General features: G+C 38.0%; 1 protein-coding gene across 2 annotated transcripts in view; it reads left to right on the plus strand.

The window, feature by feature from the left end:
• LOC131431155 (myosin-VIIa) overlaps positions 1–18158 on the plus strand; it is a 67845-nt gene that overhangs the window by 33965 nt on the left and 15722 nt on the right. For both annotated transcript variants that reach the window (XM_058596700.1, XM_058596701.1), the window contains one exon: positions 14472–14518. In XM_058596700.1, the coding sequence (XP_058452683.1) occupies positions 14501–14518 (18 nt within the window). In that variant the 5' untranslated portion in view covers positions 14472–14500. The remainder of the gene's footprint in view (positions 1–14471; positions 14519–18158) is intronic.

The raw sequence follows: 18158 nt of genomic DNA on the forward strand, positions 1-18158 counted from the left end.
TTTTCTGCATAGCAATACGAGTTCATATAGTAAATTTGTTATGTTTCAAAAATATTTAGTTGCTTGCATTCTCTAATAACTAGTATTTATTGAAACTAGGTCTCATTTTGGTGTGCTTCAACCGAAGAAATTCTGTTGATAAATTATGTATGAAAAGTGCTTTGAAATTCACACTTGAATTACAGAATTGAAAACACAGTCAAAGTGTATTTTCAGTGAAGTTCCAAACGTTTCAAATTTGTCCCATTCCAGTCTCAACGATGACTACTCAGCATCGTTGAGGCTGGAATGGGACAAATTCAGCTTTCTCTAGCATGAACGTCAGCCAATAATGGGGACATGAGGAAAGGAAGTGAATTCCGTAATTTGATAAGCCAAAAGATGTTAAAACACGATGTCTTCAGGTCTATCGCCGTGGAGTAAAAACGAAACATGTTTTCTCATCTTTACGACATCAGTTCCACGCCTTGGATCAGTTTTGCTCTCTGTTCCAAATTCATTTTTTCGACGACCACCGGTTCCGATCGTGTCGGCCAACGTCACCAAACCTCAACGAATGTCGGCAGCCGGTCAGCACATCATTGATACATGTAATATGCGGTACGTGCTCGCGAAGCTTTCTTCTTTGGGTTCGCAAACGGACACGATCACCAGTACCGGCGTTCTTGTATCCATGCGAAGTACGATTTTAATCACCATCATTCCTACACCAATATATATTCTCTAAAAGTTTTCAACGAGCTTTTGTGGTAAATAGTAACGAGCCACAGCACCGTATGTATTGGTTGGATGCACGTAAATGTTAGGAATAAATCCCACTCTTGTGTTACACTTGTACAGATGATGAAACAAAATCTGTACATCACCACAGCCATACATGAAGGAAGGAAATACAAAGTGAAGAGACCATTGAACATAGCGGTACTTGGTTTATCATTTTGCATTTTATGTTTTTACTTTGGTTTTCTTCGAACGGTGCGATCACCTTACATGTTTATCTTCCATTCAAGAGGTTTATTTTGTATGTTTGTAGCTTGAGAGTTGAATGTTTCTCAGACTTTGGTCCAAAAAAGTTTTATGTCTTTGTTCTTGGACATTTTAAATCGAATAGATTGCATTTTGTACCATATTTCAAGGTTTCTCGAAATATTATTAAACATTGCGAAAGTTGATCATCTTCAAACTTCGTTTGTGTTTTTCAATATGAAATATTCAATGATATCAGATTTTTACTGTTTTCATGTTTTCATGATTTCATGTTTTCGTGTTTTCATGTTTTCATGTTCTCATGTTTTCATGTTTTCATGTTTTCATGTTTTCATGTTTTCATGTTTTCATGTTTTCATGTTTTCATGTTTTCATGTTTTCATGTTTTCATGTTTTCATGTTTTCATGTTTTCATGTTTTCATGTTTTCATGTTTTCATGTTTTCATGTTTTCATGTTTTCATGTTTTCATGTTTTCATGTTTTCATGTTTTCATGTTTTCATGTTTTCATGTTTTCATGTTTTCATGTTTTCATGTTTTCATGTTTTCATGTTTTCATGTTTTCATGTTTTCATGTTTTCATGTTTTCATGTTTTCATGTTTTCATGTTTTCATGTTTTCATGTCTTCATGTTTTCATGTTTTCATGTTTTCATGTTTTCATGTTTTCATGTTTTCATGTTTTCATGTTTTCATGTTTTCATGTTTTCATGTTTTCATGTTTTCATGTTTTCATGTTTTCATGTTTTCATGTTTTCATGTTTTCATGTTTTCATGTTTTCATGTTTTCATGTTTTCATGTTTTCATGTTTTCATGTTTTCATGTTCGAATTAGACTCGTATTCGATTAAAAATAAAAAAGAATTGCCTGTATCCAGCCCGAACACAAATATTTTTTTCTACCTGTCAGGTTTGTTTTCGGGACAGGTTTCGGGTTCAAATACATGAAGCTCAACCAAAAACTTTACCAATATTCGATTCGAACCAGTTTTTTCCAAAATTTTTCATACCGTTCGCACTGAGGAAACAGCAACGGAATGAATCTCTCAATTTCCCACCATTTATCGTTACCCCATATTGTCTTAAAGACGGAGAGAGTAATAGATTCTTACTCGATTACCGGTTTCTGAGTGCTCGATCAATCCAGTTGACAGTGACATTATAATTGTCACTTATGAACATTATAAGGAGTGTATCAAAAATAAGCTATCCACATACATTTGTGTTGTACGCATGTATTTGTGATGGTTTTTTATGCTCAGATCGCAGCATGCTGTGCGTTTGGCTGTCAGCTTTCGATTCTTTACTTGTTTGTGCGGTTGAAATTCTGCGTTTTCAAAATGTCGCGTATTGAAAAGGAAGTCGAAATTAAAGTTCTGGACACATGGCTAAGTGAGAAGGGAAAATTAGCGAAGCGGTTTGGAATTCATCATGCCAGTATTTAAAACATAATTAATAAAATTGGGGAACATTATTCTTAGGATGAGCTACCAGGAAGAGGCAGAAAACCCGGTTCTTCCAACCCGAAACTGGACCAAAAAGTTATATCTCTAATCATGAAGAACAAATCAATGTCAATACGTGATTTGGCCAAAAAAGCAGGAACGAGTGTCGGAATGAGCCTGCGTATCAAGAGGCGAAATCACCAAAAGACAAGAAGCAGAAAATCTCGAAACAAAGTGTAGAACAGAAGAAGCGAACAGTAACAAGGGCCCGGGAATTGTATTCGCGTCTTTTGCAGTGTCTGGATGCATGCTTTTTGATGGACGATGAGACTTATGTAAAAGAGGACTCAAAAACCCTTCCAGGTCCACAATACTTTACTGTCGTCGTTGGGGAGGATGTGAGCGATGCGGACAGGTCGATTCAAGTGGAGAAACTCGGTCGAAAGGTACTGACATGGCAAGCAATATGTTCCTGTAGTTTGAAGTTAAACATTTTTTACACTACCGGAACTATAAATGCAAAAATCTATCGATCTGAGTGTTTCCAGAAGAGATTGCTGCCTTTATATAAGAAGCATAGTACACCTCCATTGTTTTGGCTGGATTTGGTGTCGGCTCACTATGCCAAAACCACTCTCAATTGGCTTGCGGAAAAGGGTATACATTTCGTTGAGAAAAATATCAATCCACCAAATTGGCCTCAGCTTTGAACGTTACCGGGCAATCGTGAAGAGGGTCTTCAAGAAGACTGGTTAGGCAGCTGGGAATATGCAGGAGTTCATAAAAATTTGGGCTCAAGCGTCCAAAAAATGCGATGCAACACTTTTTTTCATAAATACGTTTATTTCTTAAGGCAGTTTACATAAGTTTTTCTTCGCCGTAGCATCACTTTTACATAATATTCTTATCCTAATGTAATTCTAACATAGTCACAACGTTTTGCATTTATTAAAACATATTCTCTTATTACTTAAATATCATCTTAGGTAACTCGTCATTAATTATGAAATCTACTCGGAAATATTATTTGAACCAAACGATTAACTTCTATAAATTATAAAATAAGCTGTTATTTTCAGACATTTTGTTAATAATTTCATAAACTGTTTCGAGTTTGTTTGTATCATTACATTATTTTTATTCTAATTTAGCTATTGGTTGAACTCATGGACGCAGCTGGGATCAGAACTAAGTCTTGAAAGGGGCCTTTATTAAATTGAAACTCCAGTTTTCTTTATGAAATGATAAATAAGTTTCATGTATGAAAGGTCACGACAAGCAAGAATGTCTCGAACTGGGATATTGGATAGTCTACCTTGGGTACGCAAAGAATTTATTAGTTGAGATCTGACATCACGATACTCCACGCATGTCCAAACGACATGATCAATATCTCGATAACCTTCGCCACAAGCACAATGATTAGTCTCGGAGAGCCCAATTCGAAGGAGATGTGCATCTAACGTGTAGTGATTGGACATGAGTGTGGACATCACACGAATGAAATCTCTACTCACATCCAGTCCCCTGAACCATGCCTTTGTCGATATTTTCGGAATAATTGAGTGCATCCACCGACCCAGATCATCTTTATCCCAAGAAGCTTGCCAGCTGGCAAGTGTTCTTTGGCGAGACGAGCTATAGAATTCGTTGAAAGCAATTGGTCTCTCATAAATTTCACCCTCAATAGCACCACGTTTGGCTAAAATATCGGCTCTTTCATTGCCAGGAATGGAGCAATGAGCCGGGACCCAGACTATAGTGATTAGATAATTATTGTTCAATAAGTCGTTCAGGCACTGTTTTATTTTGCCCAGGAAAAACGGTTCAGTCTTGCCAGTCATGTTTGAGCGAATGGCTTCAATTGCACTCAGACTATCTGTGAAGAGGAAATAATGGTTTGGAATTAATGTGACGATTACACTCAAACTATAATGAACTGCTGCTAGCTCTGCTATATAAACAGATGCAGGTTCTTGAAGCCTAAATGAGGCCGAAACATTATTGTTGAACATACCAAACCCTGTCGCTTCTTCAATTCGCGATCCGTCCGTGTAAAACATTTTCTCAGAGTCAATATGCCTGAACTTACTTGAAAATATTTTTGGGATTTCCGTCGAACGTAGATGATCCGGGATTCCACGCACTTCGCGCTGCATGGATGTATCGAAAAATAAAGTTGAGTCAGGGACATTTAGGAGGCTGACACGGATAGGAATATATCTTGAAGGGTTGATTTCCTGTGACATATGGTTAAAATATACTGTCATGAATTTTGTTTGAGATCGAAGCTCGACTAGTCGTTCGAAATTATTAATTACCATGGGATTCAGCACCTCACATCTTATTAGCAGGCGTGATGAAAGCTCCCAAAATCGATCTTTTAATGGAAGAACTCCCGCCAGAACTTCAAGACTCATTGTATGTGTCGAATGCATGCACCCTAAAGCAATTCGCAAACAACGATACTGAATTCGCTCCAGTTTGATAATATGAGAGTTTGCAGCGGAACGAAAGCAAACGCATCCATATTCCATCACTGAAAGTATCGTTGTCTGATACAATTTTATTAGATCTTCCGGATGAGCACCCCACCAAGATCCTGTTATTGTTCGAAGAAAATTTACTCTTTGTTGGCATTTTGTTATCAGAAACCTAATGTGTCCTCCCCACGTGCATTTGGAATCGAACCACACCCCGAGGTATTTAAAAGTTAAAACCTGTTGGATCATTCTTCCCATCATATGGAGCTGAAGCTGCGCGGGATCATGCTTTCTTGAAAAGACGGCTAACTCTGTTTTCTCCGCAGAGAATTCGATACCAAGATGAACAGCCCAATCGGACAAGTTATCTAAGGTATCTTGCAATGGTTTATGCAGATCAATAGCTTTGGGTTCAGTAACTGAAACCACGCCATCATCTGCCAATTGTCTTAGTGTACATGGGGTTACTAGACAGCTGTCAATGTCATTTACGTAAAAATTATAGAGGAGCGGACTGAGGCATGAGCCTTGCGGGAGACCCATGTAACTATTTCTGAGTGTTGCCAAATCGCCATGTGAAAAATGCATGTGTTTCTCTGACAAAAGGTTGTGCAAATAATTATTTATAACCGCTGGGAGTCCATTTTGGTGAAGCTTGTCTGAAAGAACATCAATGGAAACTGAATCAAATGCTCCTTTAATGTCTAAAAATACAGATGCCATTTGTTGCTTTTGAGCGAAGGCAATTTGGATGTCAGACGAAAGTAATGCAAGGCAATCATTCGTCCCTTTATTTCTACGGAAGCCAAACTGAGTATCTGACAACAAACCGTTCGACTCGACCCAAGTGTCGAGACGTCGTAGAATAATTTTTTCGAACAATTTTCTGATGCAGGACAACATCGCAATGGGTCTATATGAGTTGTGATTGGAAGCTGGTTTCCCCGGTTTTTGAATGGCGATAACTTTCACTTGTCTCCAGTCAGGTGGAACAATATTTTGCTCAAGAAACTTGTTGAACAATTCCAACAAACGTCTTTTTGCGAGGTTGGGCAGATTCTTCACCAAGTTGAATTTAATTCTGTCCAACCCTGGAGCGTTATTGTTACAAGACAAGAGTGCTATAGAAAATTCCATCATTGAAAATGGGTTATTAATAAAACCATTATTTGGAGGAGATTCCCGTATAATGCTCTGCGTAGGAACAGAATCTGGGCAAACTTTCCTAGCAAAGTCAAATATCCATCGGTTCGAGTATTCATCACTCTCATTGCCCACGTTACGATTCCTCATTCGTCTGGCCGTGTTCCAAAGAGTGCTCATTGAGGTATCTCTTGACAAACCTTCGACAAAATGTCTCCAATAGCTACATTTTTTGGCTCGAAGTATGCTCTTGTACTTGGTTTCTAAAACCATAAGTTTTTCAAAATTCTGAGGAGTTCCTCCTCCCCGTTTTAGAAACGTCTTGCAAGCATTTTGTTTTGCGAGTTTAGCCTCTGAGCACTCTTTGTCCCACCAGGGGTTGGGAGGCCTTCTGTTAGTCGTTGGCTCAGGAAAGCGTTTAGTTTGGGATTGTTCTGCTGCCTCCAGAATCGAACAAATGAGGAAGTCATATTCTTCAAGTGGAGGGAGCTCTTCCATTGAATTCAAAATACTAGAGATACTACTTTGGTATTTAATCCAGTCGATATTTTTTGTCAAATCATATGGAATACTAGCGGAAGTAGCAATGCAATTGCTACTGCTAATTGAGATGTTGATTGGTAAATGATCGCTACCGTGTAAATCAGGCAGTATTTTCCAGGTGCAATCTAGTCGAATTGATGTTGAGCAAAGAGATAGATCTAATGCACTTGGGCGTGCCGGAGGTCTTGGGATCCGTGTCATGCTACCCATATTTAATACCGTCATGCTAAAATTGTCACAAATGTTTTGTATTAAAGATGATCTGCTATCATTGTAAACGGAACCCCACATAATACCGTGCGAATTTAAATCCCCCAGAATCAATCGTGGTGCAGGAAGGGCTTCAACCATTTCATTAAGCTGTTGCTGTCCAACTTGTGCTTTTGGAGGAATATAAACCGAAGCTATGCAAATATCTTTGCCTTTAATGTTTATTTGGCAAGCAACAACTTCTATACTAGAAGTTGAAGGGATGTTTAATCTATAAAAGGAATAGCATTTCTTAATTCCCAAAAGCACTCCACCATACGGAGAGTCTCTATCGAGACGTATAATGTTAAAATCATTAAAATTTAAAGCTATGTTTGAAGTAAGCCATGTTTCGCATAAAGCAAATACATCACATTTTTGACTATGCAATAATATTTTAAATGAATCAAGTTTTGGCATGATGCTTCGACAATTCCACTGCAGGACAGTGATTGTATCATTTGCGGCGGGTGATAAATTATCCATCAAAAGATACAAAACCTGAGACAATTGGCCATTGAGCTGATAACTGCTTCAAAAAGGTTCTAGCTATTGGAAGGAATGCCATTATGAGGGTCTTTAAGGGTTCAGATATATTGAATGCTGAGAAAATCCATTCAACAATTTCCGAAAACTTCAGTAATCCTGTTGGTGGCTGTGAAATGGAGCCCACTGGATTATTATCTTTTTCTGTACTAGATCCTGGATTGGTTTGTGAATTTGACAAACCAGGAGGCACAGTCTTTGGTTTTGACTTTTTTTGTTTAACACGGGGATCTTTTTTTGAAGATGAAATTTTAGGTGTCTTTTTTGGTAATTTGGAGGAAGACTTCTTTCTCTTAACTGACCCTTGGGTAGTGATAAACGAATTACCTTCACTATTTTCGTCAGAGTCAGAGTCCTCTGGTTCCTCTAGATTTGAAAACCCGTTTTCGGTTTCCAATGGGGGGACATCAATGACCGTTTTAAGCATTTCTGCATATGTGCGCTTAGACCGTGCTTTTAAAGAAAGCTTAATTTTGTCTTTGTGCACTTTAAATGCAGTGCATACTGAAATATCATCATGAGGACTATTCCCACAATAAATACATTTTTCAATTTCCTTGTTGCAATCATTATCTTTATGAGGCCCTTCACACTTAATACATTTTGGTTTATTACTACAGTAAGTAGCTGTGTGGCCGAATTTTTTGCAGTTCGTACAATTCATTACATTTGGAACAAAAAGCCGAACAGGGAGGCGAATTTTATCGACATAGACATGGGACGGCAACGCAGACCCGGCAAATGTCACTCGAAACGAGTCTGATGGGCGATAAACTTTTTTTTCCTCTTCATGAACTACTGAGTACAGTTTTTTGCACTCCAGTATTTTCACACCCTCAAAGGTTCTTGAAACGACCAACACCATGCTTGAGTAAATCATCTACCGAAAGACTCGCTTCGGTAACAACACCGTCAATTTCGACATCTTTGGAGGGTATGTAAACTTTATACTCTTTATTGAAATGTTCCGAAGAGACAATATCATTCGCGTGTTTCAAATTATTTACCACAACACGAATTTTATCGTTATTTACTTTTATGATCTCTTTGATTGAAGAGTATCGTGATGTCAAACCTTTATTAATTTGAAAAATGTTTAATGGCTTTGATATACGTCTAAAAAAGACTATCCAAGGCCCAGAAGAGCTCTCCTGATATTTTTTCGTTCGTGGGGGTATCGGATTCATGCTAGGATTTACGTCCATGGATTCATCCATTACATTAAAATTTTTAACTAAACTTTAAAATAAAATTTGAAACCAACACTACACAGTACTCAATCAAAAGGAAAAGAAAAAACTTCTACCTTGAAATTGTTGTCTATCTCCGTTGCACTGCCGTGTAGATCCTCGTTGCTCTAGATGTTCTTGTTGGATGTATCTGGACGTTGATACAATGCTGAAGCTCACTGTAGCGATAGAATATGATGTGATGCTACTGCTACCTGACATCCAGCACCACTCGAATTCCGATTTGCTTTCGTCTTCGCCAGCTGTAACCAGCGCAGGTCACCGGTGTATACCTGCGTGTTGTATGGCAGTGGAAAGACCGAGTTGTCTTGTCTCCTTCTTCCTTGTGCTCCGCACCGATATGCTTCTGCACCGAAGTGCCTTCGCACCGGTGTGCCTTTGCACTCTCCTGCTTCTGTGTGCCTTTGCACTCTTCTTCTTCAATGTGCCTTTGCACTCTCCTGCTCAGCACTTGTGGCTGTATATTGCGGCCTGGGTAGAGTTTGGGAAACGCCCTTTGTTGTTTCCTTCACCAGCTTGGCCCAGCACTAGGGCTCTCTTATGCAGCACGACTATACGTTTTAACGGCTGCTGCCAACAGGTCTCTACCTGTAGTTCAACCGTTGTCGTATTTAACGCGTGTAAACCAACCAGCGTTATTAAACTGTACGCTTCTATACACAACCTTCTCGGTTGTGATGCAACACTTGTCCGGAACTTGATGAAGAGCGTTCGATCAAAAGTTCGAAAACTCGTGAAGGAATAACTTAAATTTCATCCGGTTTTCTTTATGCTCAGGTTTAACCTCTTACAATAAAGGATCAATTTTTAGTTTGAATAATCGTTTTTTAACATAATTTGAAAGAAAAATGTGTGGATAGCTTATTTTCGATACACTCCTTAATAGTCACTCCATGAACGTGTTAGTGTAAAAGTAATGTGACTTACGCCTTTTTACACTAAAGAAATGGACGATGCTGTCTAAGATCGGCCTTTTTTGTTTGTTCCCAACAAATTTCAACAATTTATTCTATATGAAGGACCAGTAATTTACTAGTTCTATACATCCGAACATAAAGATATATTTTTTGTATATTTGGTTGTTTCGAAGGGGGCGGCCCGTTTGGCATAAAATCATTTTGGCATAACGCCGTTTGGCATAGTGGTTATTTGGCATAATGATCATTTGGCATAATGCCATTTGTCATAATAATAATTGGACTCGTAATATTTTAATCTAATGTGAAATTTCGTTTGTGTTTCGATCAAGTGAAAGGAAAACTCGAACGAAATATGTGAAAGTTTTATTCGGTCCATATATTTCAATGAAATTAGGTGGAATAGCATTATTTTTTATTTTAAAATTACAGTACAGTAAATAGAACACTATCATTTTATATAAGGAACTCACTTAGTGCTAGCACAATTTTCTGTTCGTCATAGATGATCCAGGACGAAACTGCCGAAGGCTGCGAGTGCACCGGTGACCCACCGGCCACTGTGGAGGGGCAGCGCCCCCGCAGAAATCACCTCTGTCTAGTTGCGGGCGTTTGTCCGGATTATCCAAAGCTAGGAGCTATTCCTCAGTTATGTCGCAGCGGCGAGCGGCAGCGAGGTCGGACTGCAGATCATTAAAAACGAAAAGGCATAGCCGCATTAGACCTTTCGAAATCGCAGTAAATTATAACAAATTCTATGAGGCAGCATGTTTATCTATTATGCCAAATGACTATTGTGCCAAAGCTCCGTTTCGAAAATAATAATGACAGTTTAGCAAACTTAACAATCGATTAGTTGTAGCAAATTGTAACTAATCCAATCCAGAAATACCAGTGACATTCTAGTGGTTGCGATCTTGAGTGGTTCCGTGTGCGACATATAAATTACCGTTCTTTTCTGATGATAGCTAAGAATCGTCCAACCCGGTGGGCAGATGTTGTAGAATATTAAATGAAACTAGACATATTTTTTGATTTTCATTTCACGAAATCTAGTTTTATGTTAGCAATAAGATCAATTTTAATCAGTTTTACAATATATTTTCACACTAAGACCGGTGATTGACATAAATGAAACTTTGATTTTCTTACCACAACAGTAAATGACTTGCTATACTAAAAATTTTTTGAAATTTTTTCTTCAAATCGTCGGTAACCTCATCACTTCATCATTACCGATATGGCAATGGAAAAACTTAAATCTTGTAAACATGGAAACTTTTACGATGTACGCAGTTCGTTTTTACTTTTTAAGTCCTCAATACCTGTTTGTGCTTTGATGATTGCCCATTTTTCGAGCTTAGATTTGGAATAGTTTCAAATATAAGCTTCACATTCCCTCTTGTAGAACATTGGAATTGATTTAAAGTTTTCAAATTCTGGCTTACTTATGATTATACAATGAATCTAGAATTACTTTGGAGCATCATGAACCCAAGTACCCTCTGAGTATCGATGCTAATTGCAAACTGCCTGATTGATAAGATATCGCGTCTGGATGCAACACTTAAGTTCATGGACTGGCTATGCTCTTACTTAAGTGGTGGAGGCTTACGAGTCAAGTTAGATTCTTGTGTGTCATCTTCGTTCACGAAAATATCAGGTGTACCTCAAGGCAGCAACATGGGTCCACTTCTGTTCTCACTGTTTTTTAATGACGCTACCTTGTTACTTAGTGGAGGCTGCAAATTAGTCTACACCGACGATTTGAAACTATACTTTGAGGTACGCTCTATAGACGACTGCGTCCGACTTCAAAAGCTTCTGGATGAATTCGTCAGCATTGCAAAATGTCAGGTCATAACATTCCACCGAAGATTGAATCCATTACATTTCAACTATAAAATTGACGGACAAACGCTTCGAAGAGTCGATCGTGTTAATGATCTTGGTGTTTTGTAGGATTCCAAACTTACTTTTAATCTGCATCGTTCTGTACTAATTAAAAAAGCGACTCGACAATTAGATTTTATTGCTAAAATCGGACGTGATTTTAAAGATCCTCTATGTTTGAAGACGTTATATTGCTCGCTAGTTCGGCCTATACTTGAAAACGTTAGCATAGTTTGGAGCTGATACAGCTTGAACTTTACGAATTGAGCGCGTGCAGAAAAGATTTGTTCGACTTGCTCCAAGAAACCTTCCCTGGCAAAATTCGCAAGATCTTCCACCTATCCTATCCTGATCACTGTCGTTTGATTGGTCTGGACTCACTGGAACGGCGAAGAAAAATTCAGCAAGCAATTTTTGTTGCGGAAATACTCAACGGCGATATTGATTCTCCGAAGCTCTTTCATTTGGCACTGTTGAACATCTCTTCGATTTCGGTGAACCTACACATAAATTTGCGCAGAAAGTGTTACGAGCCACATTTTTATAACTTGACTACATCATATTCATTAAGATCTTTTATTGTCGAATAAATTAAAAATAAACAAATAAATAAATAAGTGTGGATTTTTGTTTCGATTGCACACAATCGGTTTTCGATCAAATGAACTTTTAGAATAATAAAGACTGTCCCAGAAAGCAGAGATGGCATTTCACCAGAGTTATATACGCTAGAGTCAGATTTTTGCCACACCGAGGATGAAAAAAACGAAGCACCGCACAAAGAGGAAAGCGCACTTCTTCTCAGTGTCGAATAGACAGCATTTGAGTGTGTGCTTGTGGTTAAAGCAGCTGGTGCGAGTGAAACACATTCTCTTCGCATGAATCGCTCACACGCGCTCTCGTCTAAATACACCCAAGTGACCACTGGCGCGTGATGGCGAGCGAACACTTCTGTGAACTTCAATTAATAGAGAGTAGATCTGGCCTTGCTATGAAAAATTTGCAAAGAAAACCGAAAATTTTACGATAAATTGTTTTATTTGGCTGATTTTGCGTGTCCACGCTTCATCTACGAAAACCATACAGCAGAGTGCTCACCGGCGTGTACACCTCTGTGAAAGTATCCACCTCAGAGAATTTATTAGCTAATGCTCTAGCACTTTGGTGCGATTCAGTGGAAGAGGTAAAAGGAAATAAACAAACGCACTCATGATGCGTGCACACTTACACAACAGTGGTGTATAAATGTGAAAGAGAAGAGCTCTCGTTGAAGTTGTCAGTGCGAGGGGAGAAATTTTGCTTGCTCTTCGTCACACAGAGGAGATAGACATCTCTGCCAGAAAGTATGGACGCAACCAAAAACCACTGCCATTTCGCAATGGTTCAGAAGCAGTCAATTTTTATGGCTGCGTCCTGCTGTTTACACTCTTCTCTGATCACTTGTGCAGTTGTTTATTCATTTTCATTAGTTTGTTTCGAAATGCGTGGACTTTCAGCAGAACAACGTCGAAAAATTTTGTACAAATGGTGCACAGAAAGCGGACTGTCACTGAGAAAGATAGCAAAAATGGAAGGAGTAAGTGAAAAAGCCGTGCGAAATGCAATCAGGAAGTTCGGTGAGGATAACACCTTTGAGGATAAACCGAAAACGGGTCGAAAAAAGGTCCTGCTAACCCTCAGTTGGATAAACGTATACTGAAGGCGATCGAGCAAAAGAAGGAGGTTTCAGTTCGGGATGTGGCCAAAAAAGTGGGCACTTCGAAGTCAAATGTTCTTCGTGCTAAAGAACGTTGGAATCTTCGAACCTATAAGAAGCAGAAACAACCAAAACGTAGTCCGAAACAAGAAGCATCGATCAGGCCGAGGGTTCGAAAGCTGTACAATACGATTCTTGCTGGAAATTTGAACTGCATGATCATGGACGACGAAACCTACGTGAAACTCGATTACAAATCCTTGCCGGGACCACAATATTATACGGTGCGAGAAAGGCAAGTGTTAAACCAGTCCGAGACATCGATTGAAGTCGAAAAATTTGGTAAGAAAGCTATGGTCTGGCGAGCAATTTGTAGCTACGGTAAGATTTCGAAACCCTTCATCATCACTGCTTCAATGAACAGCGAAATATACATCAAGGAATGTTTACAAAAACGACTTCTACTCATGATTCGAAGCCACCAGAATCCTGTTGGTAGAATGGTATACTACCAAAAATGTCACTTTCGTCCCAAAAGACATGAATCCACCAAATTGCCCACAACTTCGACCAATTGAGGAATTTTGGGCCTTAACGAAGGCACATCTTAGGAAACATGTCTCGGCAGCCGAAACCATTCAAGAGTTCGAAAAAGATTGGAAACCAAATGTCAAAACTTGTCGCCAAGAAGTCTGTACCGAATTTAATGAGGAACGTTCGCAAGAAGGTGCGCCAGCTAGTCTACAATGGCTAAGTAGAAAATGTTGAGAATAATATTCTGTTGTTGTAGTCTAATATTATCAGTATATCGAATAAAATTTGATTATCTAACACTTGTGAATCATTTACAGTGAAATCCAAGTGCGTCCATACTTTCGGGGACAGTCTTTATATCCTAAATCTTTCACATCGCTTAGAGTACAAAACTGCGATCATTTCGTTACACTACGAATCAATCCCTCTGACTTCAATTGGTGCCAGTTCAATCTACCAAATGATTGCGAAGGGCACCACCCTGAGAGAGTTAACTAACCGTCTATTCGTTGGGATCATTGTGCAATTGTTTGGTTTTCCCATTTCGAAAACACCAGTACCACCTGTACTTGCTTCCACTTCATTTTCTGTCGTGTGAAATTATGTTCTTACTGTACCTTTTGTTTCGTTTACATTGTACATCGTATCAATTTTCCTTTCTCCGATGCATTCGAACAAAAACATTTGTCAGAGTTTGTTTATTCGATGGGAAGTAATCATTTCCAAAGTGTCTGGTTCTCAAGTACGGATAATTTAATAATGTTTATTTTATTTGTTTTGTTTCAGAATAAATCTAAAGTCAATGTGGCGCAAAGATGGTTATAGTTACTCGGGTAAGTATTTGTTCTTTCTTGCAGTTTATAAAATTTACATTAACGAAAAAGTAGTACTACAAGTGAAACCAACTTATAAACCTTCAGTTCCACGAATAGGCAAATTTTGTTCAGTAAAATGTCAAAATACTCCCCGAACAACTGGACAAAATCAAAACAAAACATTTCATAACTAGGTTGCATTGCTTCACAAACGACTAGCGTTCAGGCTAGCTTCCTCGTTAGGCGCGTTTTGACTTATATACATAAAATACACGGTATGCCGGGCGTAGGCTCAGGACGCATAAGTTTTTATGTACTTTAACTCATGTGGTGGCACACTAACGTGATTATGATTTTAGCACGTAATCACTGTAGGCTCACCTACGTAGCCAAACCGATGCGCTCTGTGGTGTATGGGAGGTGTACTTATAATCACGTGCCCAGTACCCATGAATTATGTTGGCACGCATCTTTCTGCTTCCTTGAATGTACAAAGAAAATTTTTAATAATCGCATAATGACAATTGAAAATGTGCCTTTTTATGTTTCCATGCTTGCCTGTCTATTGTCTGTTAAGAAATATAACAGTAGAGTTCTTGTGTTTTCTACTGTTGCTTTCTAGTGAACTTAGTTCACAAAATGTCAAATGAAAGTGATCATATAATGTCTGTCTTTACTTTGAACTTTAGAAATGACAGAGAAGTTGTTGAGAGAGAAAACGCAATGCAAAATCCATTAAGTCCCAAGAACTTCCGGTTCAGTTGGCAGCCAATCCATATCTATGAACAGACAGACAGACAGACTGCATAGAGTACATTCCACATAATCAAGTGCCATACCATTTAGCCCCTTATCCAATGTACGTACAGTAATCATTGCATAACGCTTGCAAAAATGCTTTCATCAGTTTGAAGATCAATTTTATGCCCAAACGGTCGACAGCAATAAGCGATGATAATTTTGATTGCAACCGGTCGCCGAAGAAATGAGTCAGTGTTGCATTGTACTCTGCTCGTACAATTTCAAATTGATCGGCTCTGGTTGCATCAATCGGCCATTTAAGAGCCACTCGGCGTTCAACCACGGTAAAATGGATCGTTAAATTTCGGCATTTCACGTGTATTATTGGTTGCCTCGTCCAGCGTTTGATTGGTCTCTGATTGGGCTCTTGCTCTAAAGATGACACAGCGATGATTTTCTCACCGGTCTGGATATAATCGAAACACCGGACAACGGTGTTGTTATTTAACCGATTTGTTGATCATTTTCAGGCACACTACGGTCTTTGCTTGAAAATTAATTAATTAGAGTTAATAACTATAATTTCATAAATACATTTTTTCATTGATATGGACATTTTAAACTCTGCGAGAAAGGTAAACATTGGGATGAAATTGTTCTCATTGGCAAAACTTCCGCAAATACCAGTCGGAAGAGTCTCTTCACCGAAGCTACATTTGCCCAGTCTTACTCGTCTTTCCCGGTTCAATCAAAGCTAGATTTGTGACTTCACTTGATTATCTCTTTATTATTATTATTTTAGATAAAAAGGGATCCTAATAAGGTACAACTATTTTTCTAACAAAAGAGGTAGAGTGTTCCATCAGGACAAAGTCTGATCTCATACACGTATAGTGACTCGTCAGAGACTCGGGAGCACAGATGGGATATTTTGATGCATCCACCATATAGTCCGAGTTTGAATGCATCCGCCATTTAGTATAGGAGAAGATTGTCATTTACGAGTTTTTTCTTCGCCAAAAGGAACCAAGACTTTCATAAAATAGGCATTATTAAGCTACCCAACAAATTATGAAACAAAACAGTGCATATTTGCCTAAATCGGATCTTTCGAAACATGTAAAATAAAGTCTCGAAACTCACGTGAAAATAATGGATTCTTTTTCCTCAACCTGGCATTAGATAAATTATTGTTGAATCAACCATCGTAACTCGAAATAAATTAAAAATATAGTTTAAATAGTATCGTTTTTAGAGGGTAAGTTCTTCCCTCCTATTGGGACATTTCCGTATGTGATGGTATGAGGTACAAGTAATTCTGAAGAATTGTGCATTCGATGAGCGGAATCATCATTTTTCTTAAGCTAGGATCTACACAAGTGCTCACTTGTTGGTCCACTCCTTTGTGAGAGCTCATTCAATGACAATCTAAATCAATTTAGTTACGTGTCTAGTCACGCTATTTCTGCAATGAGAGGTAGAAACATATACATATCAAAACATATTTCCGGTGCTTTCGGAATCAAAAATCGGAGTTCGGTATGGCCAAAGTTAGTTTGTTTGATCTTTAACAAACAAGATCCCAAAACTGGACGAGTTCTAACAGATTCTCAAAACTTTTCATCCAGTAATTTCGGAACCGGAAAATAGATCTAGATTTCAAACATTGCACAGTGTTCCCAATTGTCCTTAACCTCCTCGTATTTTGCATCAACAAATTGCTCACATCTATATTGGTTACTCTATTCTAAGAATAGTTCAACTGCATCGATCGAAGATTCAAATCTGGACAATAAGGCGGACGAGGAATAATTGTATGTATGTATGTATGTTTGAAGCCACCATCAGTTCAAGGCATTACCAGTGTATGCGGGTAGACTTACAGTAGATCCGAATTTGATTATCAGATAGCTTTCATATAATTACTGTTAAGAAGGCCAAAATGGGTTTTGAGGACCCGGCGCCTTTCAGCAAGAACATCCGGACATATAGTAAAGAATTTCGCTGTACCAGCTTAAACCCGCCTGATGGTTTGTTTGTTAGAAGGGTGCGTCTTACTCATTTCAGAGTTTCAGGGAAAAACACAAAGCTTCCCCACGTGACTCAGGCTGACAATCCACTCCATTATCCAGTCATTCACTTGTAAGATACCCTGATGCACTCCCTGCCCCTCCCCGTTGTCGATATACTTGAGCATAATATAATATAATATAATATAATATAAATTTATATAAAAAATATAATATAATACAGTACAATATAATATATCACATCCTAATGCAATACAAAACAATATAATATGACATAATTCATTAAACATAACACAATATATCATAATATAATATAATATAACATAATTTAATGCAATACAGTATACTACCAAGCTAGTACAAACTTTTTTAAAAAGCTGTATAAAGCATAAAAGTGAAAATCCGTTAAAAATCACCGTTGCACACGACTTTGCACGTATGAATGCCTGTTGGGTATCTGTGCTCTGTGATGTAACATGATATATTGTAATGTAATGTAATATAATATAACATAATATAACACAGTATAATATAATATGATATAATAAAGCACAATATAGTATAACATTACACAATATATTCTAACAATATACTATAACATAATACAATATAACACAATACATATACTTATAATATAATATAATACAATATAATATGATATAATGCAATGCAGTATAATACCATACAACATAATATAACCTAACAGAAGATACTATGTGAAATAATATGCTATGATACAATGTATAACAGTTGATGTCGCTGTGTAACACATGGATCAATAAGTCCCGAGACTAAAGCAGAGATGGCGCTCGTAGTAAACCAGTAACCACGTCTTTCTAGAGTACTAACCTTTGCTTGAAACGGGTCAAAATTTTAAGTCGATCCGA

This window comes from Malaya genurostris, chromosome 2, assembly GCF_030247185.1.
Source record: "Malaya genurostris strain Urasoe2022 chromosome 2, Malgen_1.1, whole genome shotgun sequence".
Taxonomy (NCBI): Eukaryota; Metazoa; Arthropoda; class Insecta; order Diptera; family Culicidae; genus Malaya; species Malaya genurostris.